Source organism: Cetorhinus maximus, unplaced genomic scaffold, assembly GCF_964194155.1.
Source record: "Cetorhinus maximus unplaced genomic scaffold, sCetMax3.hap1.1 HAP1_SCAFFOLD_870, whole genome shotgun sequence".
In the NCBI taxonomy this organism is placed as follows: Eukaryota; Metazoa; Chordata; class Chondrichthyes; order Lamniformes; family Cetorhinidae; genus Cetorhinus; species Cetorhinus maximus.
The window spans coordinates 96,350-124,197 of NW_027596812.1; the positions used below are offsets into that span (position 1 = coordinate 96,350).

The 27,848-nt window shown below is 45.2% G+C and overlaps 1 protein-coding gene across 1 annotated transcript in view; it reads right to left on the reverse strand.

Moving 5' to 3' along the window:
* LOC144674964 (uncharacterized) overlaps nt 1-26,503 on the reverse strand; it is a 60,201-nt gene extending 33,698 nt beyond the window's left edge. The window contains exon 1 of the mRNA XM_078536054.1: nt 25,809-26,503. Within this exon, the coding sequence (XP_078392180.1) occupies nt 25,809-26,263 (455 nt within the window). The 5' untranslated portion in view covers nt 26,264-26,503. The remainder of the gene's footprint in view (nt 1-25,808) is intronic.
* Nucleotides 26,504-27,848: the final 1,345 nt, after the last annotated feature.

Genomic DNA, 27,848 nt, shown 5'->3' on the forward strand with positions numbered 1-27,848 from the left:
ACCAGTATTGTACACAATACTCCAAATGTGGTCTCACCAATGCCCTGTATACTGAGGCATAACCTCCCTACTTTTATATTCAATTCCCCTCATAATAAATGATAACATTCTATTAGCTTTCCTAATTACTTGCTGAACCTGCATACTAGCCTTTTGTGATTCATGCACTAGGACACCCAGATCCCTCTGCACCTCAAAGCTCTGCAATCTCTCATCATTTAGATAATATGCTTCTTTTTTATTCTTCCAGCCAAAATGTACACCCTCACATTTCATTACATTATACTCTATTTGCCAGATCTTTGCCCATTCACCTTACCTATGTATATAATTTTGTAGCCTCCTTATGTCCTCTTCACAGCTTACATTCCTACCTATCTTTGTGTCATCAAATTTAGCAACCACACCATCCGTCCCCTTATCAAAATCATTAATGCAGGTTGTAAATGGCTGAGGGCCCAGCACTGATCCCTGTGGAACTCCACTCGTGATATCTTGCCAATCTGAAAAAGACCCATTTATGCTTACTCTCTGTTCCCTGTTACCTAACCAATCCTCTATCCATGCTAATGTGCTACCCTCTACACCAGTGATCTTCATTATTTTTCAAGCAAGGGTCACTTCAACAAAAAACCTGCAATGTGAGAGCCACATCGATTACTTAACTAAATTATCATTGCTTACTACATGATGTTATGATACAGAGCAATGCATGTAACTAAAACAAAATCATATATTGAACTTAATAATAAATACACATGTATTTATTTAAAGTTGTGGTTGTGTTCCTGAAAATCACAACTTTAACTCAAACGACTTTAAGTGGATAATTGGTTCCCATTGGAATCAATGTTAAAACTGTAGTTAGGTTCTGTGGGAATTTCCTTATCAGGAAAAAACAAATATTGAAACATTATACCCTCTAAGTTGCAATTTCTATATTGCTAAATTCCTACATTGGTAAATGAAATCGCTTTTATATTTTTCAACTTGTTTTATTTTGAATGAAAAATGTAACTTTTTAATTCAGTTACCTCCTGCCTACCACCACCCCTGCTTCCTGAACCTCCTGCTCCCTGATCCTCCTGGTTGCTGCAAATACATTGGAATACTTGGATGCACAAGTCTCGCTGCTTTTCTATTCACACTGGTGTTTGAAATATTTTCCCTCAGATGGAAGAGACAAACATGTTTCTTTCTAGACTGATAATATTCAGATCCAGATGAATTGAATGACTGTCAGATCTTGACATGCTAATTGTTTTGAGTTTAATGTCCAAAATCCTCCTCCCTAATACTTGTAAAGGGAGTAAACAAAGTAATCACTGTAAGTTCCGGACAGAAAACCAGAACTGACAATTCTACTTGTCAAAAATATCCTTCTCCCTCTCAAACTATAAATCTCTGTCTCCCACACACTCCCTCCACCGGATTGTTTGTAAACCCAATTCATCCTACTATCCCTCCTCCTGCTTTTTCCCATTTCGCTTCTCCTAATAGGCTCAGTTTCATACTCACCTCTTGCCCTCCCCAATATGTCACCCAGGTGTCTAAATCTTTATTCCTGAAATTAACAAACCGCTTTGCTAAGGGGGCGTCGCAATCAATCCCACATTTACTTTGTGTTAGGGTGTTGTCACTGCGTCCCCACGCCCACCTTTCATCCCAGTCTGAGGAGTTTGGCGACTGGGCTCCGGATGGGTAATGGCGGTCGAATCTCCCACAACCGCCCGCGCTGGGGAAACTGAGCTATCCGCCGCGCGGGCGGGCGGTCCAGGAATGCGCATGTCCAAGGCAGCGGGGAAACTGCGCATGTGCGGAGGAAGGCCCGCCCTTGTCTGCCATGTTGTGGTGTTGACCAATGGAAAAAGTTGGAGGACCGGAAGGCCTTTGATCCTCCAGCCAATCAGAGCGCTGGCTTTGTGTCACTGCAGATTGAGCTTTACAGAGCCTGCAACCTCCTTCTGTGTCCAACATCTGTGAGTAAAACACTTTCTCTTCCTTTTCTAATTCTGGGGGTAAATTGTTGATTTACAGGAACTCACAGAGTCGGAGAGGTCCACAGCGCAGAAAAAGGCCCTTCGACCCATCGAGCCTGCGCCAGTCAAACAAGTACCTAACTATTCTAATCCCATTTTCCAGCACTAGGCCCGCTCTGGTACGCCATGGCATCGCAAGTGCACATCCAAATACTTCTTAAATGTTATGAGTTTCAGGCAGTGAGTTCCAGATTCCCACCAAAGAAATTTCTTCCTCACATCCCCTCTAAACCTCCTGCCCCTTACCTTAAATCTACACCCCCTGGTTATTGATCCCTCCACCAAGGGGAAAAGTTCCTTCCTGTCTACCCTATCTATGCCCCTCATAATTTTATACACCTCAATCATGTCCCCCCTCAATCTCCTCTGCTCCAGGGAAAATAACACCAGTCTATCCAATCTCTCCTCATATCTAAAATTCTCCAGCTCAGACAACATCCTGGTAAATTTCTTCTGCACTCTCTCTCAAGCAAACACATCCTTCCTATAATGCGGATTCCAGAATTGCACACAATACTGTAGCTGTGGCCTAACCAGCATTTTGTACAGTTCCATCATAACCTCCCTGCTCTTATATTATAAAGGCTCTAATAAAGGCAAGTATCCCATATGCTTTCTTAACCACCTCATCTACCTGTCCCACTACCTTAAGGGACCGGTGGACATGCACACCGATGTCCCTCTGATCCTTGGTACTCTCCAGGGTCCTACCATTCATCGTGTATTCCCGTGCCTTGTTTGTCCTGCCCAAGTGCATCACCTCACACTTATCCGGATTAAATTCCATTTGCCACTGATCAGCCAATCTGACCAGCCCGTCTATATCCTCCTGTAATCTGAGGCTATCCTCCTCACTATTTATCACTCCGCCAATTTTTGTGTCATCCACAAACTTACTGATCAACCCTCCTACATTTGAGTCTAAATTGTTTATATGTACCACAAACTGCAAGGGACCCAACTCCGATCCCTGTGGAACCCCACTGGACACAGGCATTCAGTCACAAAAACACCCCTCGACCATCACCCTCTAGTTCCTGCCACTCAGCCAATTCTGGATCCAATTTGCCAAATTGCCTTGGATCCCATGGGCTCTTATCTTCGTTATCAGTCTCCCATGCGGGACCTTATGAAAAGCCTTGCTGAAGTCCAAGTAGACTACATAAAATGCATTGTCCTCATCTACACACCTGGTCACCTCTTCGAAAAGTTCAATCAAATTGGTCAGACGTGACCTCCCCTTAACAAAACCAAGCTGACTGTGCTTGATTAATCCCTGCCTCTCCAAATGTAGACTCATTCTGTCCCTCAGAATTTCTTCCAATAGTTTCCCCACCACTGAGGTTAGACTGACTGGCCTGTAGTCCCCTGGTTTATCCCTTCCTTCCTCCCTTGAATAACGGTACCACATTGGCTGTCCTCCAGTCCTCTGGCACCTCTCCTGTGGCCAGAGATGTATTGAAAATTATTGCCAGAGCCCCTGCTATCTCCTCTTTTGCCTCACTCAACAGCCTGGGATACATTTCACCCGGGCTTGGAGATTTATCTACTTCTAAGTCTGCTAGATCACTTAGAACCTCCTCCCTTTCTATGCTAATTTCTTAATTATATCACAATCCTTCTGCCTAATTTCCATACTGATGTTGTCCCTCTCACTTATGAACACCGACACAAAGTATTCATTTAGAACCCTACCTACGTCTTCCGGCTCCACACACAAATGACCACTATGGTCCTTAATGGGCCCTACTCTTTCCCAGTTATCCTCGAACTCTTAATGCACTTGTAAAATAACTTTGGATTTTCCTTTATTTTACCTGCAAATGTTTATTCATGCCCCCTTTTTGCTCTCCTAATTTGCTTTGCAAATTTCCCCCTACACATTCTATACTCCTCCAGGGCTTCCACTGTTTTGAGCCCCTCGGTATCTGCCATAAACCTCCCCTTTTCTCTTTGTCTAATCCTCTATATCCGTTGACATCCAGGGTTCCCTGGATTTGTTGGCCCCATCCTTTATCTTTCCTGGAATATGTTGGCCCTGTACTCTCCCTATTTCCTTCTTGAATGAGTCCCACTGATCTGACACAGATTTACCTACAAGTAGCTGCTCCCAGTCCACTCTGGCCAAATCATATCTGATTTTGTTAAAATCGGCCTTCTCCCAATTTAGAACTCTGATTTCTGGCCCATTTTTGTTCTTTTCCATGATAACCTTGAATCTAACGGAGTGATGATCACTGTCCGCAAAATGCTCCCCCATTGATACCTCTACCACTTGCCCGGCTTCATTCCCTAAAATTAAGTCCTGGACCGTCCCCTGCGTTGTTGGACCTTCTACATACTGGCTTAAGAAGTTCTCCTGGATGCATTTTAATTCTGCTCCCTCTAAACCTATCACGCTATGACTAACCCAGTTACTGTTGGGGAAGTTGAAATCCCCCACTATTACTACCCTATTATTTTTACACTTCTCTGAAATTTGCCTACATATCTGCTCTTTTATTTCTCTCTGATTGGTTGCGGGCCAATAGTACATTCCCAGCAATGTGATTGCTCCTTTTTTGTTTCTAAGTTCTACCCATGTGGCTTCATTTGAGGAGATTTCTAAGATGTCATCCCCCCTTACTGCTTTAATTGATTCCTTGATCAATATTGCGATAACCTTTTACCTCCTTCCCTATCTCGCCTGAAGACCCTATATCCTGGAAAATTGGGCTGCCAATCCTGCCCCTCTCTCAACTATGTGTCTGTGACAGCAATGACATCATACTTTCAAGTGTTAATTTGTGCCCTCAACTCATCTGCCTTATTCGTCAGACCCCTTGCATTAAAATAAATACCATCCAATCTTGCCAAACTCCCTTGTTCCTTAACTGGCCTATAATTTCTACTCCTTCCAAACTCACTTGCTCTCTCTTCTAATTTTGGCTGTGCATCTTCCCCTGCTGAACCTCCTCTCAGGATCCCATCCCCCTGCCAAGTTAGTTAAACCCTCCCCAACAGCATTAGCAAACCTCCCCGCAAGGATGTTGGTCCCATTCCGGTTCAGGTGCAACCCGTTCGCTTTGTACAGGCCCCACCACCCCCAGAAACGGTCCCAATGTCCCAGGAATCTAAAGCCCTCCCTCCTGCACCATCTCTCCAGCCACGCACTCATCTGGACTGACCTCCTATTTCTATACTCACTAGCGCGTGGCACCGGAAGTAAATAGTTGAGGCCTGTTTGAGGTCCTATTTTTTAATCTGCTTCCTAGCTCCCTAAATTCTTCTTGCAGGACCTCATCCCTCTTTCTACCTTTGTCGTTGGTACCAATATATACCACGATTTCTTTCTGTTTGCCCTCCCCCTTTAGAATGCCTTGCAGCCGTTCAGTGACATCCTTGACCCTGGCACCAGGGAGGCAACATACCATCCTGGAGTCACGTCTACGGCCGCAGAAACGCCTGTCTGTTCCCCTTACTATCGAGTCTCCTACCACTATTGCTCTTCCCCTCTTTTTCCTCCCCACCCCGTGCAGCTGAGCCATTCACAGTGCCATGAGCGTGGCTGCACTCCCCAGAGGAACCGTCACTCTTATCGCTTTCCAACACAGACAAACGGTTCTTGAGCGAGATGCACCCTGGGGATTTCCTGACTATCTGCCTGACACCTTTTTTGTGACTGATGGTCACCCATTCCCTCTCTGTCTGCACTTTCATAAGCTGTGGGACGACCACGTCTAAAAATGTGCTATCCACAAAACTCTCAGCCTCGCGGATGCACCTCAGTGCCTCCAGCTGCTGCTCAAGCTCCGAAACTCAGAGCTCAGGTCGCTGTAGCTAGTGGCACTTCCTGCACACGTAGTCGGTCAGAGCGCAAGGAGCATCTAGGACTTCCCAAATGTTGCAGGTGGTACATAACACGGGACGGAGCTGCCCTGCCATGCCTCTAGTTGAAAAAAAAACCTTACTTTAAACACATTAAAAAATTTAAATTATTTAATAACTTTAAATAAAAACTAGAACTATCTTTTCTTAGCTTATTCTATTTTAAACTTCGGGAACAGCTGGAGAAAAACACTTAGCCACTACTCACCAATCAGTTCTCACCTTTGTGCTGGTGTCACTTTTTGAAGCTTCCCCGCACTTGTGCTGGTTCTGATCTCTCCGCCGCTCTCTCACACTGTCCTGTGATGTCACTCTTCCTGAAGGGAAAGGAAGTGAATCCAGGGAAGGTGCAGACTCTGGAAAGGTTGCCCAGGTCTCCCTCTCTCTCTCAAAGACATTGACATCCTTTGCTCTCTCAGCTTGTCACATTTATTTGTCTGATGGCCTGATTCCTAATGTTCACAATTAAAGGGGTGGTTTCCCAGGATTTGGCTGACAATTATGGGGACGGTAAATTAATATAGGACAGAGAAACTACTAGTGTTGTTACATGGCACATATTGGAGAACCATAAGTAATACATCTAATAAAGAACATCTCTTATTATTTCTAGTTTTGTAATATAATACTGTAGCTATGTTATGTATTTAAAGTCATTGAGTCAGTACGGCACAGAAGGAGCCCATTTTGCAACTCGAGTCCATATCAACTCCCTGTAGAGCAATCCAGTCAGTCCCATTCTCTCTCCACATCCCCATACCCCCGCAAGTTTATTTCTTTCAAGTGCCCACCCAACTCCATTTTTAAATCATCGATCATCTCTGCTTCCAAACCCTTATAGACAGAGTTTTCCAGAACATGACCACTCGCTGCCAAAATAAAGTTCTTCGTCACATCCCACCTGTACCTCTGGTCAATATTGTACCTTACACTTTCAGTCCATTATTATAAACACATGTACATATTTAGACTAGCAGCCTGCTTGATGATTTTTCAGTGATACAAAGATTAGTGGTAGGCCAGAAGATTGGAAAAATCTTAGAAACCAGCAAAGGATAACAAACTAAAAAAATGAAGAGAGAGAATTTTGAATAAACCAGCAAAAAATATAAAAACAGACATTAAAGGCTTCTAGAAATATATAAAAAGGGAAAAAGTAGTGAAAGTGAGCTTCAATCACTTAGAGGGTGAAACTGGGGAACTAATAATGGGAAAGAAGGAAGTGGCAGAGATTTTGAACAAGTATTTTGTATCTGTCTTACAGTAGAAGACACAAAATCATCCCAAGAATAGTAGAGAAGCAGAGGCAAGAGGGAAGGAGGAAATTAAATGATTACAATCTCTAGAGCAAAAGCACTAGGAAAACTAATAGGGCTAAAGGCTGACACGTTTCCAGGATCTGATGGCCTGCTTCTTCGGGTCTTAAGGGAAGTGTTTGCAGAGATAGTGGCTGCATTGTTTCATCAACTTTGAAAGTGCCCTCAAATTCGGAAAGGTCCCAGTGGATTAGAAAACCACAAATGTAACACCTCTATTCAGGAGAGGTGGGAGATGGAAAGCAGGAAACTACAGGCCACTCAGTTTAACATCTGTGATTGGAGAGCCAATCGATGTCTCATATTTGGATTTACAAAAGGCATTCAATAAGAGGTCACATAAAAGGTTACGACACAAGGTACGAGCTCATGGTTGTGGGGGTGATATATTAGCACGGAAATAGGATTGGCTAGCCAACAGGAAACAAGGAGTTGGGGTAAATTAGCCAGTTTCAGGTTAACAAAGTGGAGTCCTGCAGGGGTCAGTACTGGGGCCTCAACTATTTACAATGCATATTAATGACTTGGATGAAGGAACCGACTGTATTATTTCTGGTGATACAACAATACGTAGGAAAGCAAGTTGTGAAGAGGATGCAAAGAGTCTGCAAAGGGATATCGATAGGTTAAGTGAGTGGACAAAAAAGGGGCCGATTGTGTATAGTGTGGGGAAAATATGAGCTTGTCGGCTTTGGCAGGAAGAATAAAAAAGAATATTATTTAAATAGAGGGAGACTGCAGGATGCTGCAGAACAGAGGGATCTGGGTATCCCTGTACAGAAAGTGCAAAAAGTCAGCATGCAGGTACAGCAAGTAATTAGGAAGTGTCATGAAACTATCATTTTTCCAGAATATTAATGTGGGAATTTGTAAAGTAGGCTTTTGTGTGTGTGGATGGTTCTGTCTGTGTGACTAATTTAATTGAATTAGAGATGGATAAACTGCAAGGTTGAAATTATCAGAAGTGTTAGGTGTAAAAAGGTCATTTGAAATGCTAATGAGTGAGCAAGGGTAAAGTCAGCAGATAGGGTATGAATGAAATTTGCATTCTTAGCTCAGGGGAAAAGTTGTTGGATTTTAATGAGACGTGATAAGGTTTTTACGACTGGCAAAATAAATAGAACAAGGTTATTACATTGATTTTTCCTAAAAGTGCTGAGCATAATGATAACATGAATTTTTTATATTATGGGAAAAGTAGATTCCAAAGACATGGAGGAACATTAGAAATCTAATAAGGAAAATATATTTAAAGAAGGATGGAAGGCTGTGTGGGGGCATGGCTGTGCAAGATCTGAAAGGTACACCATGTAAAACAGAATTGGGGAAACGCCTCTAGCCACTTTGCAGAAGTCTGCTGTTTCAGTAACCAAAATTATGTTAAAAGCCTTTGGAATTCCACTGTCGAGTGGGTGCTCGTGGTAACCTTGCTGGATTGTCTCGACAAATTGATAATCTATTTTGGACTGTTGCCTTAAAAGGGGTGTGTAGTTGTGAACAAAAACAAAAATACCTGGAAAAACTCAGCAGGTCTGACAGCATCTGCAGAGAGGGATGCAGTTGACGTTTCGAGTCCATATGACCCTTCATCAGAACTAAGACATATAGAAATGAGATGAAATATAAGCTGGTAGAAGAGGGTGGGACAGGAGAGTTCGATAGGGGGCCAGTGATAGGTGGAGGCCAAGAAGAAACTGCCAAAGATGTCAGAGACAAAAGAACAAAGGGGTGTTGATGGTGGTGATATTATCTAAAAGATGTGCTAATGGGGATATTAAGGGAAGCGAGCTAGTGGAAGATGGCCTGAGTGCGGGTGGGGGGATGGGATCGAAATGGGCTAAAAGGTGGAGATGAAACAATAGATTGAAATAAATTTAAAAATCTGAGGGAAAAGAAAAAAATAGTTGTAAAAAAATTATAAATTATTGGAAAAGGGGGTGGGGATGGAGAAGAGAGTTCATGATCTGAAATTGTTGAACTCAATATTAAGTCCGGAAGACTGTAAAGTGCCTAGCTGGAAGATGAAGTGCTGTTCCTCCAGTTTGCGTTGAGCTTCACTGGAACATTGCAGCAGGCCAAGGACGGACATGTGGGCATGAGAGCAGGGTGGAGTGTTGAAATGGCAAGTGACAGGAAGGTCTGGATCATGCTTGCGGACAGACCAAAGGTGTTCCGCAAAGCGGTCACCCAGTCTGCGTTTGGTCTCTCCAATGTAGAGGAGACCGCATTGGGAGCAGCAAATGCAGTAGACTAAATTGAGGGAAGTGGAAGTGAAATGCTGCTTCACTTGAAAGGAGTGTTTGGGCCCTTGGACGGCGAGGAGAGGGGAAGTAAAGGGGCAGATGTTGCACCTTCTGCGGTTGCATGGGAAGGTGCCGTGGGAGGGGGTTGAGGTGTAGGGGGTGATGGAGGAATGGAACAGGGTGTCCCGGAGGGAACAATCCCTGCGGAAAGCCGCCTGGGGGGGTGTAGGGAAGATATGTTTGGTAGTGGCATCATGCTGGAGTTGGCAGAAATGGTGGAAGATGATTCTTTGAACGCGGAGGCTGGTGGGTTGATAAGTGAGGACAAGGGGGAGCAGTTGTGAGTTGTGTAGTTGTGAGCCTGGTTAATTAGGAATTTTGGAAATTGTTATAATATTATGTAACCATGTATCTTTTAATCTTATGTATGTATTTTTCTTTGTTAATAAATATTTTAATTTAATTTGTAAAATTGCTAAAGGGGTTAGTGGACTTATTACTTCTGAATTCAGTGCACAAACCTTCTCGTAATTAATACAAATTGCAAAGCCGTTGTGATAGTATAGCCAAGCTTCCCTTGTGGATTTGGTCAGCCTGGCAAATACCACCTGCTGTATCATAACAGAAGGCAGATGGAGTGTTGGCCTTTATTGCAAGGGGAGTGGAATATAAAAGTAGGGAAGTCTTCCTGCAGCTGTACAGAATATTGGTGAGACCACACCTGGAGAACGGTGAACAGTTTTAGTCTCCCTACAGAGGAGGAATATGCATTGGAAGCAGTTCACAGAAGGTTTTCTAGGCTGATTCCAGGGATGAAGTGGTTGTCTTACAAGGAAAGGCTGAGCCAATACAGAGGTAATCTTATTGAAACATACAGGTTTCTGAGGGGGTTTGACAGGGTGGATGTTTCTTCTCATGGGGGCATCTAGAACTAGAGGGGCACAGTGTAAAGATAAGGGGTCTCCCATTTAAGACAGAGATGAAGAGGAATCTCTTCTCTCAAAGGGTGTTTAGTCTTTGGAATTCTCTTCCACAAAGAGCAGTGGAGGCTGGGTCATTGAATAAATTCAAGGCTGAATTAGACCGATTTTGATTGACAAGGGAGTCAAAGACTATGGGAGACAGGCAGGAAATTTTAAGTTAAGGCTACAATCAGATCAGCCTTGATCTTATTAAATGGAAGAGCAGGCTCGATGAGCCGAATGGCCTACTCCTATTCTTATTACTTATGATCTCTCTGTTGAGGACAGGAAGCAGTGAATGTTGATCAGCATCAATTAACACCTTCAGGAGACTTGGGAGGGTGTATATTAGGTACAGCAGAGTGCGAATGGAGGGAGAGTGCGGGGGACAGGGATTTACTGCTTTTGAGGAATGAGAGAGAGAGGTGTTTTCCATAGAATCTAGAATCATCTGTTCTGAATTTCTGTCCTGAACTGACAGTGATGACTTTTGTAAACTCCTTTTACAGGACTTCAGAAGGGAACGAATTGCAAACAGAAATCTCAAATCAAACATCACATCAAGATCTGACAGAGTCTTTTTTTTTTTTTTTTTGTAAAAATATACTTTATTCATAAAAATCTTCAATCACATTCAAAACCATTTCAAAACCAACATTACAAGGGTACAATCCAGGTTAAACTTTTACAAAATGTATCACCAGGTGCATCAGTACAAACAATATTACAGTCATTTACAGCCTTTCATTTTGATCTGTACAGCCCGAGGGGCTCTAAACAGTTCCCAGTCTCTCGGTGCGCTGTGGTAGAAAGGTCTTAGACAGCGACCCTTCCCCATTGCGCCTTTGCGGCAGCTGCCCCAAGCTTTAGTGCGTCCCTCAGCACGTAGTCCTGGACTTTGGATTGTGCCAGTCCGCAACAATCGGTCGGGGACAAATCTTTGTGCTGGAAGACCAACAAGTTTCGGGCAGACCAAAGCGCGTCTTTCACCGAGTTGATGATCCTCCAGCTGCAGTTGATGTTTGTCTCGGTGTGTGTCCCTGGGAACAGCCCGTAGAGCACAGAGTCCTGTGTCACAGAACTGCTCGGGATGAACCTCGACAGCAACCACTGCATCTCTCTCCAGACTTTCTTTGCAAAGGCACAATCCACAAGGAGGTGAACAACGGTCTCTTCCCCACCACAGCCACCTCGAGGGCATCGTGCAGAGGGGGTGAGACTCCTGGCGTGTAGGAAGGATCTGACGGGGAGGGCCTTTCTCACCACCAGCCAAGCTACGTCTTGGTGCTTGTTGGAAAGTTCTGGCGATGAGGCATTCTGCCAAATGACTTTGACAGTCTGCTCGGGGAACCATCCCACAGGGTCCACCCTCTCCTTATCCCTCAGGGCCTCTAGGACGTTACGTGCTGACCACTGCCTGATGGACTTGTGGTCAAAGGTGTTTTTCTGCATAAATTTTTCCACCAGGGACAGGTGGTACGGCACGGTCCAACTACTTGGAGCGTTCCGCGGCAGAGTGGCCAGACCCATCCTTCGCAACACCGGGGACAGGTAGAACCTCAGCACGTAGTGACACTTGGTGTTTGCGTAGTGAGGGTCTACGCACCGCTTGATGCAGCCGCACACAAAGGTGGCCATCAGTATGAGGGCGATGTTGGGCACGTTTTTTCCCCCTTTATCTAGAGGCTTGTACATCGCGTCCCTGCAGACACGATCCATTTTCGACCTCCAGATAAAGCGGAAGATGGCTCGAGTGATCGCCATCGCGCAGGAGTGTGGAATGGGCCAGACCTGCGCCACGTACAGCAACAGCGAGAGTACCTCACACCTGATGACCAGGTTCTTACCCGCAATGGAGAGGGAGCGTCGCTCCCACATGCCCAGTTTCCTTTTCACCATAGCCACTCGCTCCTTCCAGTTTCTAATGCATGCCCCGGTCCCTCCGAACCATATCCCCAGCACCTTCAGGCCGTCAGCCCTGACAGTGAAGGGGACAAAGGATCGGTCAGCCCAGTTCCCAAAGAACATGGCCTCGCTCTTCCCACGATTTACCTTGGCTCCCGAGGCCAGTTCGAACTGGTCGCAGACGTGCATCAGTCTGCGCACCGACAGCGGATCCGAGCAGAAGACGGCGACGTCGTCCATGTACAGGGAGGCTTTTACCTGAGTGCCTCCACTGCCTGGGATCGTCACTCCTCTTATGCCCGGATCCTTCCTGATGGACTCGGCAAAGGGTTCTATGCAGCACACAAAAAGGACAGGCGAGAGAGGGCAGCCCTGCCTGACTCCAGATTTAATCGGAAAGCTATCTGTTTCCCACCCATTGATTGAGACTGCGCTACTGATGTTAGTGTAGAGCAGTTGGATCCAATTTCGAATTCCCTCCCCAAAGCCCATTTTGGAGAGCACATCCCCCATGTAGGTGTGCGATATTCTGTCAAAGGCCTTCTCCTGATCCAAGCTGATGAGGCAGGTATCCACACCCCTGTCCTGTACATAGGCAATCGTATCCCTGAGCAGCGCCAGGCTGTCAGAGATCTTCCTGCCTGGCACAGAGCAGGTCTGGTCAGGGTGAATCACCAATTCCAGAGCGGATTTGACCCGGTTGGCGATGACCTTGGACAGAATCTTATAGTCCATATTCAACAGTGAAATGGGTCGCCAATTTCTAATTTCCTCCCTTTCCCCCTTGTGCTTGTAGATGAGGGTGATGATGCCTTTCCTCATGGATTCTGACATGCTGCCGGCCAGGAGCATACTCTCGTACACTTCTAGCAGGTCTGGGCCGATCAAGTCCCACAGAGCCGAATACAACTCCGCCGGCAGGCCGTCGCTTCCGGGGGTTTTACTCTTCTCGAAGGACTCGAGGGCCTTAGTCAGTTCGTCAGGAGTTAGCGGTTTGTCTAGGCTCTCCCGCGTACTGTGGTCTAGGACCTCCGTGATAGAGGACAGGAAGGACTGGGAGGCCGTGCTGTCCGTGGGCTTCACGTCATACAGTCCGGCATAAAAGGATTTGCTGATCCTCAGAATGTCGGACCGTGATGACTTTACTGAGCCGTCTTCTTCCTTCAGGCTGCTGATCACAGAGCGCTCTCTGTGTACCTTTTGGAAGAAGAAACGTGAGCACGTCTCATCCTGCTCCACGGAGCGGACTCTGGAACGGAAGATGATCTTGGAGGCCTCCGAGGCAAAGTGCGAGGCTTGCTGGCCCTTCACCTCTTGGAGCTCCTCCTTGACATCGACCCCCATCGACCGCAGCCGGAGCAGATTCTGCATCTTTTCCTGGAGTCGGGACATTTCCCTCTGTTCCTTTCTAGCTTTCTGGGTGCCTTTGAGGATGAAAAACCTCTTGATGCTTCCCTTGATCACTTCCCACCAGTGTGTCAGGGACTCAAAGAGGGGTTTCACGGTTCTCCAACCTTTGTAATCCCTCTTGAGCTCCTCAATGTTCTCTGGGGTCAGCAGTTGCACATTTAGCTTCCATGCCCCCCTGCCCACCCTCAGGTCTTCCTCCAAGTGGCAGTCCGCCAGTAGGAGGCAGTGGTCAGAGAAGAACACCGGCTTGACGTCGGTGGATCTGACTGTGAATGCACGGGACACAAACAGGAAGTCTATCCTGGAACGAATGGACCCGTCTGGCCGCGACCAGGTGTATCTACGCTGCGCTCCGTCTGCAGGGTTGCTGAAGACGTCGTGCAGCTTGGCATCCTTAACTGTTTCCATCAGGGATCTGGACGTAGCGTCCAATCTGCTTCCGGCCCTGCCGGATCGTCCAGCCGCATCGATGATGCAGTTGAAGTCCCCGCCCAGAATGACCGGCCTGGAGGTCGCCAGCAGCAGTGGGAGCTGCTGAAAAACCTCCAGCCGCTCAGCCCCTTGTGCCGGGCCGTACACGTTAATTAACCGGAGTGGAGCGTTCTTGTACATTACGTCTGCTACCAGGAGTCGCCCGCCCACCACCTCCTTGACCTCGGAGACGGTGAAGTTGCCTCCCCGCAGCAGAATACCCAGGCCGGAGGAACGAGAGTCGTTTCCGCCCGACCAGATCGATGGCCCGTGGGACCACCATCGTGACCATTGCCTGTAGGAGCTGAGGTGCGGTATCGCACACTCCTGCAGAAACAACAGGTCAGCTTTGACCTTGGCTAGGTAGTCCAAGGTCGCAACACATCGCGTAGTAGATTTAATGCTACGCACATTTATGGATACAATCTTTAAACCCATATTAAAGCATTTATTCTCCTACCAAACCCACTGTCTCTGAGAGTCCCAGACCTTTAGTCTGCTCCTTCATACCCGTAGTGAGCTCAAATTCCTTCACTTTGGATGGGCTGAGGTAGATCTCCTTGGCCGTGTTCTGCTCCAGTGGCATCTGGAGGTTCACGTAGTGAGCGGATTTTGAGATGACCTTTGCTGGAGAAGCTTCTCCAAAACTCACCCCCTCTGGGGGGTTGCTGTTCCCGGCTTCCTGGAGCTGGGGTGCGATGATTGCCTCACTGCTCCCAGATTCCAGGGGCTGTGGTGCACTGGCCTCCTCAGGTTGCAGGCAAAGTTGGGGTGCGTTGGTCTCCTTGTTGTCTCCAATTTTCTGGAGCTCGGGTGTCTCGTCCTCCAACGCCCTGGAGCTTTGCCGCCTCTTCTGTCGGTGCCGCTCTGGCACTTCCTCATCCGAAGAGCTGCTGCCCTTGTCATCCGTGTCGGATGGGAGACGCCTCTTGCCGCTTCTCTGGGAAACGCCTTTGCTTCTTCTTCGCTCCCTCTTACTTTTCTTGTTCTTCACCGTCCGCCACTCCCCCTGCTGCTTTTCCACTGCTGCCTCCTCCTCCATTGATTCGCTGTCCTGAGGACTGGAAGGTTCAGGGGGTGGTGCTGTTGATTGGCTCTCTGTTGCCTCAATCTCTTTCTCCACCTTGTCTCTCTCTGTGTCCTCCTTTGAGTCTCTCAACTCATCAGGGCCTGAATATCATTGGCCTTTGAATCTAGAAGGAGAAATGTTTCTGTTCTGTCTGCTTCAAACCATTTTAAACATCAGTTGACTGGAAAAGCACTGAGACACACACACCCCAGTGCACTGACTGGAAAGAGGTTTAACCAGTTACACAGCCTGAAAAAACCATTGCACCATTCACAGTGGGGAGCAACCATAGACGTTGTTCTATGTGTGAACGAGGCTTCAACAGATCATCAAACCTGGAGAGACACAAGGACACCGGCTCCATGGAGAAACCGTGGAAATGTGGAGACTGTGGGAAGGAATCCCGTTCCCCATCTGAGCTGGAGATTCATCAACGCATTCACACTGGGGAGAGGCCGTTCACCTGCTCAGAGTGTGGGAAGGGATTCACTCATTTAAACAACCTGCGGACACACCAGCGAGTTCACACTGGGGAGAGGCCATTCACCTGCTCCGTGTGTGGGAAGGGATTCACTCACACCTGGAACCTGTTGACACACCAGCGACTTCATACTGGAGAGAGGCCGTTCACCTGCTCTGAGTGTGGGAAAGGATTCAGTCGGTTATGCAGCCTGCAAACACACCAACGAGTTCACACTAGGGAGAGGCCATTCACCTGCTCTGAGTGTGGCAAGAGATTCACTCAGTTATCCCATCTGCTGACACACCAGCGGGTTCACACTGGGGAGAGGCCATTCACCTGCTCCGAGTGTGGGAAGGGATTCAGTGAATCATTCACCCTGCTGATACACCAGCGAGTTCACACTGGAGAGAGGCCGTTCACCTGCACTGAGTGTGGGAAGGGATTCGCTCAGTCGTCCAACCTGTTGACACACCAACGAGTTCACACTGGGGAGAGACCATTCAGCTGCTCCATGTGTGAGAAAGGATTCATTCAGTTATCTCACCTGCAAAGACACCAGCGAGTTCACAAGTGATTACAGGGGTTTGATTCTGCTGTTATTGCTGATGTTAATTACACCCAGGACTGAACCATGTTCATTCTGACAGTTGTGAAGTGGGAGGGTCGGAGGGTTTCTTTCTGCTGGACTGGCCGGTCTCACAACTTTGCTTCCGGTGGATTGATGCTCTTTGAGCCTTGTTGCAAAAATCTAGTTGATATTTGGTGTTTGGAAGGTAAAAGAGATCTGGTTTGTATTTCTGTTTGGAACCCCCTCACCGCCTTAAACGCATGCTCCACTGTTACAGAAATGGGCTGTGGTGGTTAGAAGGTTCTTTTGTTTTATTTATCTGGCGTTTCTCACAGAAGGAAACTACAAAGGTATGAGGGGCAAGTTGGCTGTGGTAGATTGAGAAACTACATTAAAAGGTATGGTGGCAGACAGGCAATGGCTGGCATTTAAGGAATTAATACAGGAACAAAAACCCAACAGGAAAGTTGATGCAACAGTGGTTAATAAGAGAAGCTAAAGATTGCATTAGATCAAAGTAAGTGGCCTAAAACGTAGTTAGCCTGAGGATTGGGAGATATTTAGAATTCAGCAAAGGAGAACCAAGAAACTGATAAATAAAGAAAGAATAGAATATGAGAACACACTGGTGAGAAACATAAAAACTGACTATAAAATCTTTTTTTATGTGAAAAGGAAAGGATTAGCAAAGACAAGTATGGGCCCATTACAGGTGGAGACAGGAGAATTTAAACGAGGAATGTGGAAATGGCAGAGAAACTAAACAAATGTTTGTCTGTCTTCATGGAGGAAGATACGGAAATTGCCCCAAAGATACTAGAGAACCAAGGGACTAGTGAGCATAGGAACTGAAAGAGGTTAGTATTAGTGAACATGCACCAGAGAAATTAATGGGACTGAAAGTTGATAAATCCCTGGGATCCGATAATCTACATCCCAGAATGTTGAAGGAGGTGGCTGTAGAGGTAGTGGATACATTGGTGGTCATCTTTCAAAATTCTATAGTTTCTGCGATGGCTCCTGCAGATTGGAAGGTGGCAAATATAACTCCACTATTTACAAAAGGAGGGAGAAAATGGGGAATGACAGATCTGTTAGTCTGACATCAGTAGCAGGGGAAATACTAGAATCTATTATAAAGCATGTGATAGCTGGTTACTTAAAAAATAATGATCTGATTGGGCAGAATCAACATGGATTTATGAAAGGGGAATCATGTTTAAACCTGATGGAGTTTTTTGAGGATGTAACTAGCAAAACAGATAAGAGGGAACCAGTGGATGTGGAGCTTTTGGATTTTCAGAAAGCTTTCGATAAGAGGTTAGTAAGCAGAATTAGAGCACATGGGATTGGGGGAGCTTTACTGGCATAGATTGAGAATTGGTTAACAGACAGAAAACAGAGAGTTAGAATAAATAGGACCTGGGCGTCATTGTTCATGAGCCACTGAAAACTAACATACAGTTGCAGCAAGCAATTAGGAAGGCACATGGTGGCCTTTATCGCAAGAGGATTTGAGGAGGGTAGTAAAGAGGTATTGCTGCAATTGTATAGAACCATGGTTAGACCACACCTGGAGCATTATGTACAATTTTGGTCACCTTACCTAAGGAGGGTTATACTTGCCATAGAGAGAGTGCAACAGAGATTCACCTGATTCCTGAGATGGCAGGATTGCCCTATGAGGAGGAATTGAGGAGACTGGGCCTATATTCTTTAAAGCTTAGAAGAATGAGAGGTGATCTCATTGAAACCTACAAAATTCTACAGGGCTCGACAGGGTCGATGCAGGAAGGATATATCCCCTGGCTGGGGGTGTCTAGAACCAGGGACACAGCCTCAGAATAAGGGGAAGACCATTTAGGACTCAGATGAGGAGGAATTTCTTCACTTAGAGGGTGAAGAACCTTTGGAATTCTCTACCTCTGAGGGCTGTGGAGGCTCAGTCATTGAGTACATTTAAGACAGAGATTGATAGATTTTTAGATATCGAAGGCATCAGGGGATATGGGGAGAGTGCAGGAAAATGGTGTTGAGACAGATGGTCAGCCATGATCTAATTGAATGGCAGAGCAGGCTCAATGGGCCGAATGGCCTATTCCTGCTCCTATTTCCTATGTCCTTAGAAGACAGTTACAGATTTGGTCTTGTGTACGTTGCAGTTCACTTGGAGTTGGTGAGGGGAAAAGAAGCTGGAAGATTTGCCTAGCTTGGAGCTAGAGGAAGAAATCTTGAATGATCCTGATAGTGAAAGGCAGTTAGCCTTGTGGCAGATAGGAGTCAGCTTGAACAGTGAGCTTTGAAAGAGCTGTGAAGAAGCTGTGGGAGCAGCATGGGGAGAAGCAGTCAGTCTGTCCAAAGTCAGGGCAATAAGGCAGTGAGGCTCAAGCCTGAGTGGAGGAATCCACAGTTGTGAGGTCATAAAGAAATTTTAACAGGTAGATTGGCAAAAAGCTACTGGAAAGATGCCCAGGAAATCTTGTAGCTTGGAAGAGTAGGTGGAATACTGAGGAGGAATCAAAGTGAATTCCAGAGGGCTGTGGCATATGGGTTGGCTCCAGGAGAAGTGAATGAACCCTTAGGGTTTCATAATGTATAAAGGAACTCTTGGTGGAACTAAAAATTAGAACCGGGTTTATAACTTAAGTATTTATATAACATGGTCTTAAGTGGTAGCGCTTATATCATTTAATTCTTTTATATACAGGAAAGTTTATTTTTTTCAAAATGTCAAATATTGTGGCATAATTCATTCAGTTATTTAGTGGGTGTTCGGATTTTTCTTTAAACATTAATGGTCCCTATCAGGATTGTAACAATATTTGGGGCCCATTCGGGATTCTGAATCCACAGACTGGTAAGGGTGCTGCGCTATGTTTTGCTAAGGTTTAGGCTAACAATATTTCAGAATGAACCTTACCATATTCATTGAGAAGCAGAATGGTTTTGTTAATTGCTAAGACGTCTTCAGGGAGATGATTTATCCCTGGGTGTTTTGAAACAATGAGTAAAGGTGAGGTTGATGGAATGAGCAAAACAGTGGTTTTTGGATTTCAAAGCAGGGACTTAAAAAGCAGAAATAGTTGATGCAATAGCACCGCATTTGGAATTGGAAGAAGAAAAGCTTTACCCAGATAACAGTCCAGATGAGTTACCGAGAATTCAATTGCAGATCAAAAACTTGAGTGAGAATTCCAATGGGGTAGAGAAAATCAAAATCTCGAACATGAAGGAGAGGAAAAGGAAAAAGAAAGAAGAAAAAAATGGAAATGCTGAGGCTTGAACTAGAATTCCAAATGGAAAAAATAGAAAGGGAAGAAAGAGATAAGGAAAGAAACAGAGAGCTTCAAAGAGAGAAAAAAATTAAACATTATGAACTGGCTAAAGAAAATCCTAAGTTAAGTGGTGAAAGAGGAACTAACCGTTCAGACAATGAGTCGAGTCCCACTGTGAGTTATCATTTTGCAAGGAACATTTGCCTCGTGCCTAAATTTCACTGAAGAAGGCATTGGAGAGATTCTGCCTTGTTTGGAAAATTTGTTGCAAAGTTAGGGTGGCCAAAGAAGGCATGGGCTTTTATTTTGCAAAGGGGTTATTGGGAAAGGCAATGGATGTTTATTCAAGTTAAGCTTCAAATTATGAGACTGTTCAAACTGTGGTGCTTAATGCATATGAGCTCGTTCCCAAATCGTATCTATTAAAATTTTGGACCTTGTGAAAAGACAGACCCAAACCTTCATAAAATTTGCTACGTAAAAAAGAAATGATGTTTGACAGGTGATTTTGAGCAATGAAAATTTTACAGTTTTGAGAATGTGGATTAAATAATCGAAATGGAAGAATTTAAAAACAGCATTATTACACACCTGGTGCACTGTATGTTTTTACTATAAGGGAAGCTGCTGTTTTAGCTGATAGCTATGATTTGACTCACAACACCTTAGTGACAACAAACCACTGGTCGCAAACCCATAAGAGCTGGAAAGTGAAATGATATGAGAATGAACAGGATTTATTCCTTCTAATCTTCTAATGTATTTACCATGGGTGAAAATAGAGACATGAGGGATTAAGAAGGGTTTATATTTGAAGGGGAAGTCACTACATTTTTTGTCCAAGAAAGGGCCTGGAAAGCTTGTTATCCTGAGAGACACTGGCTCGATTCAGAACTTATTGCTAGCAAAAGATTTAGACTTTTGTTTGAAACATTCACTGAGTAAAAATGTATTAATACAAGGTATTGATGGGAAAATAAAAGCAAAATTCTGCAGATGCTGGACATCAAATACAAAAACAGAAACATAGAAAATAGGAGCAGGAGTAGGCCATTTGGCCCTTCGAGCCTGCTCCGCCATTCATTATGATAATGGCTGATCATCCAACTCAATAGCCTGCTCCCGCTTTCTCCCCATATCCTTTGATCCCTTTCACCCCAAGAGCTATATCTAACTCCTTCTTGAAAACATACAATGTTTTGGCCTCAGCTACTTCCTGTGGTAGCGAATTCCACAGGCTCACCACCTCTCTGGTGAAGAAATTTCTCCTCATCTCAGTCCTAAATGGTCTACCCCGTATTCTCAGACTGTGACCCCTGGTTCTGGACTCCCCCACCATCGGGAACATCCTTCCTACATCTACCCTGTCTTGTCCTGTTAGAATTTTATAGGTTCCTATGAGATCCCCCCTCATTCTTCTGAACTCCAGCGAATATAATTCTAACCGACTCAATTCCTCTTCATATGTCAGTCCCGCCATCCCAGGAATCAGTCTGATAAACATTCGCTGCATTCCCTCTATAGCAAGAACATCCTTCCTCAGACAAGCAGGCCAAAACTGCACATAATATTCCAAGTGTGGTCTCACCAAGGCCCTGTGTAATTGCAGCAAGACATCCCTGCTCCTGGACTCGAATCCTCTTGCTGTGAAGGCCAACATACCATTTGCTTTCTTTACCGCCTGCTACACCTGCATGCTTACCTTCAACAACTGGTGTACGAGGACACCCATCTGTCATGCATTTGTACACTCACGTAGCTTGTCCAAATCACCCTGAAGCATCTCTGCATCCTCCTCACAGCTCACCCTCCCACCCAGCTTTGTGTCATCTGCAAATTTGGAGATATTACATTTAGCTCCCTCATCTAAATCATTAATATATATTGTGAATAGCTGGGGTCCCAGCACCGATCCCTGCGGTACCCCACTAGTCACTGCCTGCCATTCGGAAAAAGACCCGTTTATTCCTACTCTTTGTTTCCTGCCTGCCAACCAGTTTTCTATCCATCTCAATACATTACCCCCAATCCCATATGCTTTAATTTTACACGCTGGTAAAACTCAGCAGGTCTGGCAGCATTTATGAAGAGAGAAACAGGGTTAATGCTTCAAGTCTGTGTGACTCTTCTTCAGGTGAAAATGGTGAAAGAGACCAATGGAAATCCTGTTGGAGAGAACCCCTACCCCTTGCGTATTCCCAAGGCATAGATGATATATTTGCTATACTTGAATTTGCAGCTGCATGTAAGATTTTCCTTACACACCTTAATGGGTTCCAGCCGGTGCTCGAGTTTACCTTTGAAATGGAGCAGTCAAATGAGCTCCCATTCCTCATCGTGGTGGTTGAGATACTTGCTAATCTCTACTACCGTCTACTGCATGTCTACCTTCACTGGTCAATATACGTGTTGCGATTCCGACATTTCCATGCCCTATAACATTGGCCTTATGTGCAACCTCATAAACAGTTCTGAGCCAAATTCTTTGGCAGAATTAGAATCAGCGAGTGGGACTGGCCCACAGTCTGAATCAGTGTTTAAGGACAGGAGGAGAAAAGAATAAGTAGGAGACTGGACACTGAATCTGGAACAATGAGCAGAGAGGGAGAGGAGTGTGTGGGACAGAGATTTATAGATTTGGGTGAAAGAAAGGGGGGAAATGTTCCATAGAAACTAGAATTGTCAGTTCTGAATTTCTATCCTGTGTTTACAGAGATAATTTCTGTAACCTCCTTTTACAGGGGGTTACATGGGGAGGGGTTCCAGATGGGAAAGTCATAACAAACATCATGTCGAGATCTGACAGAGTAACTCGATTCATCAGGACCTGAATATCATCGGTCTTTGAATGTGGAAGGAGAAATGTTTGTTCTGTCCATGGGAGAAGATTTCAAGCATCAGTGTGACTGGAAAAGCACCTAGACACACACACCCAAGTGAGAGTGAACTGACTATGGAAAGAGCTTTAACCAGGTGCACTGCCTGAAAAAAGAATCGCACCATTCACACTGGGGAGAGACTGTACACATGTTGTTTTGTGCGTGTAAGGCTTCAACTGATCGTCCAACCTGGAGAGACACAAGGACACTGGCACCTTGGCGAATCTGTGGAATTGGGGGACAGTGGGTTGGGATTCATTTCCCCATTTGAACTGGAAACTGATCAACGCAGTCAGAATGGGGAGAGGCCATACACCTGCTCTATGTGTGGAAATGGATTCATTCAATTATCCAGTGTGTTGACACACCAGCATGTTCACACCGGAAAAAGATCATTCAGGTGCTCTGTGTGTGAGAAGAAATTTGCCTACTCATCTGACAAGCTGGCGTTGAGCAAGTTCACACTGAGGAGCTTCCATTCCCCTGCTGTGTGTGTGGGAAGGGATTCACTCAGTCAGACCAGCTTCTGAAATACCAGCGAGTACACACTGGAAAGACGCTGTTCATCTGCTCTTTGTGTGGGAAGGCCACGCAGTCATCCAGCCTGAAACCCCAGCGAGTACACAAGTGACTGCAGGAGTTGAATTCTGTTATTGCTGCTGCTAATCACATCCAGGATTGAACTTGTGGGTTAATCGTGAGGTGTGTAAGAAATGTGTCACAGCCGCTCTCTTCCATGGTTGAAAGCTCGTAGACACAGAACAGAAGGCTCCTTTACAACTGGGTTTAGAGTCAGGAAGAACAGTGAATGCTGGAAACGTGCTGTCAAATCAGAGATTGGTGTAAAACAGTGATCTGTTCCTGACTGAGAGTGAAACAGCAGGTTTAAGTTTCCAGTCTGATGATTATTACGGTACGAGGATTTAAAATTTGTGTGATATTCCTGAGTCTACCATTTTATGGCAATAACAAGTTGCATTTGTGTATGGAACGTTTATAAGCGCTTTCTCACCTTCCATTGACTTCAATGTAATGGAAACTGACTGTTGGAACCTGTCAGCACTTGAAAGATATTTACAAATGAGTCGAGGTTGTCTTACAGTTGGGATCTTTCTCTGTTCTGTCCACTCGAGGCATTAGATAACAGACTTCCTTCTGTGAATATCGAGCTGGAGTATTGGGCCATGATGTGTTTCCTTGTTCATCTTGTTGACTCTAAATGTTGAATCTTGTGGTTTCAGACACCAGGTAATCAAGCTCACAACAACAGATTGTCTTTTCCTGACTTTATTAACAGCACTGCAATCATACAGACAGAGTAATTCCTTACATGGTTCCGGTCCTCTGAGAAGCACTTGAACGATGAAACTTATATGTACTTCAGGAACTGTAATATAGGAAAAGTGTATTGGTCTGTAATTTTAATTCAATATTCCTTCTTTTTATATCCCATCTACCACTTCCCTGCTGAATTTGTTTGTCTATTTCATATTATTACGTGATTGTCACATTTCCATATTTTTAACTTGATTACTTCGTCTATAAATGAATTTTATGAGTTTTTTGACGTAAGTTACACTGCAATGCAGCCTTTGGGCTGTGAACATATTTCTTGAATAAAATATTATTATATCAAAAAAATACTTACCCAATATGGGGAACAGAGGATAATTCAGTGGATTCAGAGCTTTCTTTCCAGCTCTGGTCGAACAAGCTGTGGCTAAACTGGAGATATTTATATTTTAACTTGTTCACTACATTCGTGATCTGACCATGTTCAAACTATAACCACAAGGATACCTGTGCATTTTTCTGACTGTGAGCACAAGGCTGTTAATACATTTGCTGAGTCAATTTCAATTTAAACCAGGTTTAAAGACATGATGCTCTATTCATACATCAAAGGTGCGAGAGATGCTGTGGGACACACACTGTGTCCAGTAGCTGAAAGTGTTTAACAAACTGAGCTTTGGGTTTAGTGATCCTGGATATGTTAGTGATGTCTTTCCTGGATGCTAAGACTAGGAGGGACAGTCTGGAAGGTATGGGGAGCTGGGACTTGTCCATGAGAGGAACTGAAGGTAGGAGAGCTGAAATAATCGAGAGTTAGAAAGGGGGAAAGGTCCAAAGATGGAAGTGTCAGTAAAAGGACATCAATTACTTTCCTTTTATCCTGGAGAATTTAAGAGGATAACTGGGGCACTGAGTGCAGTTTTGGTCTCCGTATTTAAGGAAGGAAGAGGTCTTGTGGTGCAGTGGGTAATGTCCCTGTCTCTGAGCCGGAAGCTCTGGGTTCAAGTCGCACTCCAGGACTTGGCCACGGAAGCTGTGTTCATCACACAGCCAAACAGCTCGGGTATCAACTTATAAACGCTCCCAACTCACACCGATGGCAGATGGAAAGAGAGGGAGGGAGTCCGTGTCACCCATGTGGTGGAAAGAAGATTGGAGTCTCTTCCATCACTATTTCTAGCTCCGGACTACAACATGTATGTTAAAGTGTATGTTGTCATAGCAACTCGGACTCCTTAGGCGGGCAGTTTGCTGGATGGCTGGTGTGGATCCGATTGGTACAAACAGCATGGAGTTTGATTCCTGTTCCAGCTGGGGTGGATTTGGGACCCGCCTCCTTGCCCTGTGCAGGGTGGAGATCAGGGTGCTGTGAGTCAGACCTGCTTTCAGGCAGAGAACTGAAGAAGATGAAGATTTAATGAAGGATATAGTTGCATTGGGAGGCAGTACAGCACTGTATTGGTTCCTGGGATGAGAGGGTTGTCTTACGATGAGAGGCCTATATTCTCTGGCATTCAGGGGAGTGAGAGGTGATCTCACTGAAACATATAAGATTCTGAATGGGCTTGACAGGGTAAACACTGGGAGGTTGTTTCCCCTGGCTGGCGAATCGAGGAGATGGGGGCACACACTCCGGTTAATTTAGAATTGAGGTGAGGAGACATTTATTCACATGAAGACATGTGAATGTTTGGAATTCTCTTTCCCCAGAGGGTTGTACATGCTCCATTGTTGAACATATTTAAGACTGAGATAGACAGATTTTTGGTCTCTCAGGGAATCAAGGAAATGGGGAGTGGGCGAAAAAGTGCAATTGAAGCTAACGATCAGCCATGATCGTATTGAATGGCGGAGCAGGCACGATGGGCCATATGGTCTGCTCCTGCTCCTCTCTTATGATTTTATGACATGCAGTCTGCTTCCCCCAAAACTGATACATTTGACCAATGTCCAGAATATTAAACTCCAGGCCAGTTATAGGAGGTATTAACATCAGCAAAAACAAACAAAGGACTTGATTAACAGCAATTTCCAACCTCTACAATCACTTGTGAACTCGCTGGTGTGTCAGCAAGTGAGAAGAACGAGCAAATCTCTTCCCACAGACAGAGCAGGTGAACGGCCTCTCCCCAGTGTGAACTTTCTGGTGTCTCAGCAGGTTGGAAGACTGAGAAAAGTGCTTCCCACACACAGAGCAGGTGAATATCTTCTCCCCTGTGTGAACCCGTTGGTGTCTCACCAGGTTGGATGAAGAAGTGAATCCCTTCCCACACATGGAGCAGGTAAGGGGTCGCTCTCCAGTGTGAACTCGCTGGTGTTGAATGAGGTGAGATGACTGTCTGAATCTCTTCTCGCATTGAGAACAACCAAATGGTCTCTCGTCAGTGTGAACAAACTGGTGTTTAATTAGATCCGGTGAGATTTTAAAGCCTTTCCCACAATTAGAACATTTAAATGGCCTCTCGTCAGTGTGAACTAGCTGGTGTAACTGAAGGCTGGACATCAGAGTGAATCCCTTCCCACACACGGAGCAGGTGTATGGTCTCTCCCCAGTGTGAGTGCGTCGATGAGCTTCCAGCTGGGATGGGCAAATGAATCCCTTCCCACAGTCCCCACATTTCCATGGTTTCTCCACGATGCGGGTGTCTTTGTGGCTCTCCAGGTTGGACGATCAGTTGAAGCCTCATTTATATTCAGAACACGTGTCCAGTTGCTCCCTACTGTGAAGGGTTCAATGTTTTTTTCAGGCTGTGGAACTGGTTCATGCTGTTTCCACAGTCAGTTCACTGGGATACTCTCACTCAGGTTTGTGTGTGTATCTTGGTACTTCGGTTTGCATACTCTGTAAATCCTCCCCTTCTAATACCCTGTAAATTAAATTTATAAAGTTTATTATTGTAAATACAGGACAGATATTTAGAATCGACTGTTCTAGTTACCATGGAACTTTCTTTTGTCTCTCAATTTCCATAGAATTGTGCTTGATTGCAACTGCCCTCTGAAATGGCCTAGCCAGCCACTCAGTTGTGTCAAAACACACGACAGAGAAAAACTCTATGAGCGTACCGACATCAAATTACCTTCAGCAGTGCAAGAAGGCGGCTCAGCACCACCACAAGGGAAATTAGTAATGGGTAACAACTGCTGTCCTTGCCAGCAATGCATACAGCCCATGACTGACTTAAAAGAAACCACAAATATGAAACCTATGTGTTTGTTTTCGTGAGTCTTCCCTCCTAATCCCTGTGAAAGGAGTTTATTAAATCCATCACTGTCAGCCCTGGACAGAAAGTCATAACATTCTCTTTCTGCTTCCGGGCCCTGGATAACTGCGCATGCGTACTGCTACAAAGCTCAGCCCCTCTGGACACACACGTGACCCAGATACACCAATCGGCTTCTCTCTCGGACAGTAGGAGCGGTTGGGAAAATTAAGAAACAATCGTAGGGGAAACATTTTTATCAACATCTACTAACAGATATATTAAAAGCTTACTTCTTACTGTCTAAGAACAGTAAAAGGGACTGCTTAATGCATAGGCAATCTAAAAGTTTTTGTAGCACCATAAAGCTTTTGTGCCAACCACGAAGCTTAACAGTTGACAGGACTGTAAAGCTCTCGGGGTAGGAATTCAATTCAGTGCAATACTTTTGCAACTCAATGTTCCTGCAGATGGATGGGGGTGAATTGAGTCCTTCCCTTCAACCACCCGTAAATAAATAACTATAAACTAATCGGGACTGTCAATGGCGGGGCTTTTACCCATCATCCGCCGCGGTGGGGAATGCCCCCTATCCACACCCCGGGAGAGCAATACGCAGGCGCAGTGATGATGATGATGGATAAACCCTTGTTTACCGCATTTGCAGCCGGTAAGCGGAGAAGGGAGCGATGGACCCGGCGGGTGGGCAGGGAGGTATCAATAACACCCAGTGTCGGCTGCCAGCACCGAATGAGAACCTGCAGTCCGGCGTTTGAGGCTCCGAGTTTTTTTTCCCGGGGAAAGGCCCAGATCAACGGCCACCATCTTGTTTTAGTAGGTAGGAGAGCGCATGCGCTGCAATCTTGGTGACGCAACAAAGGGAGG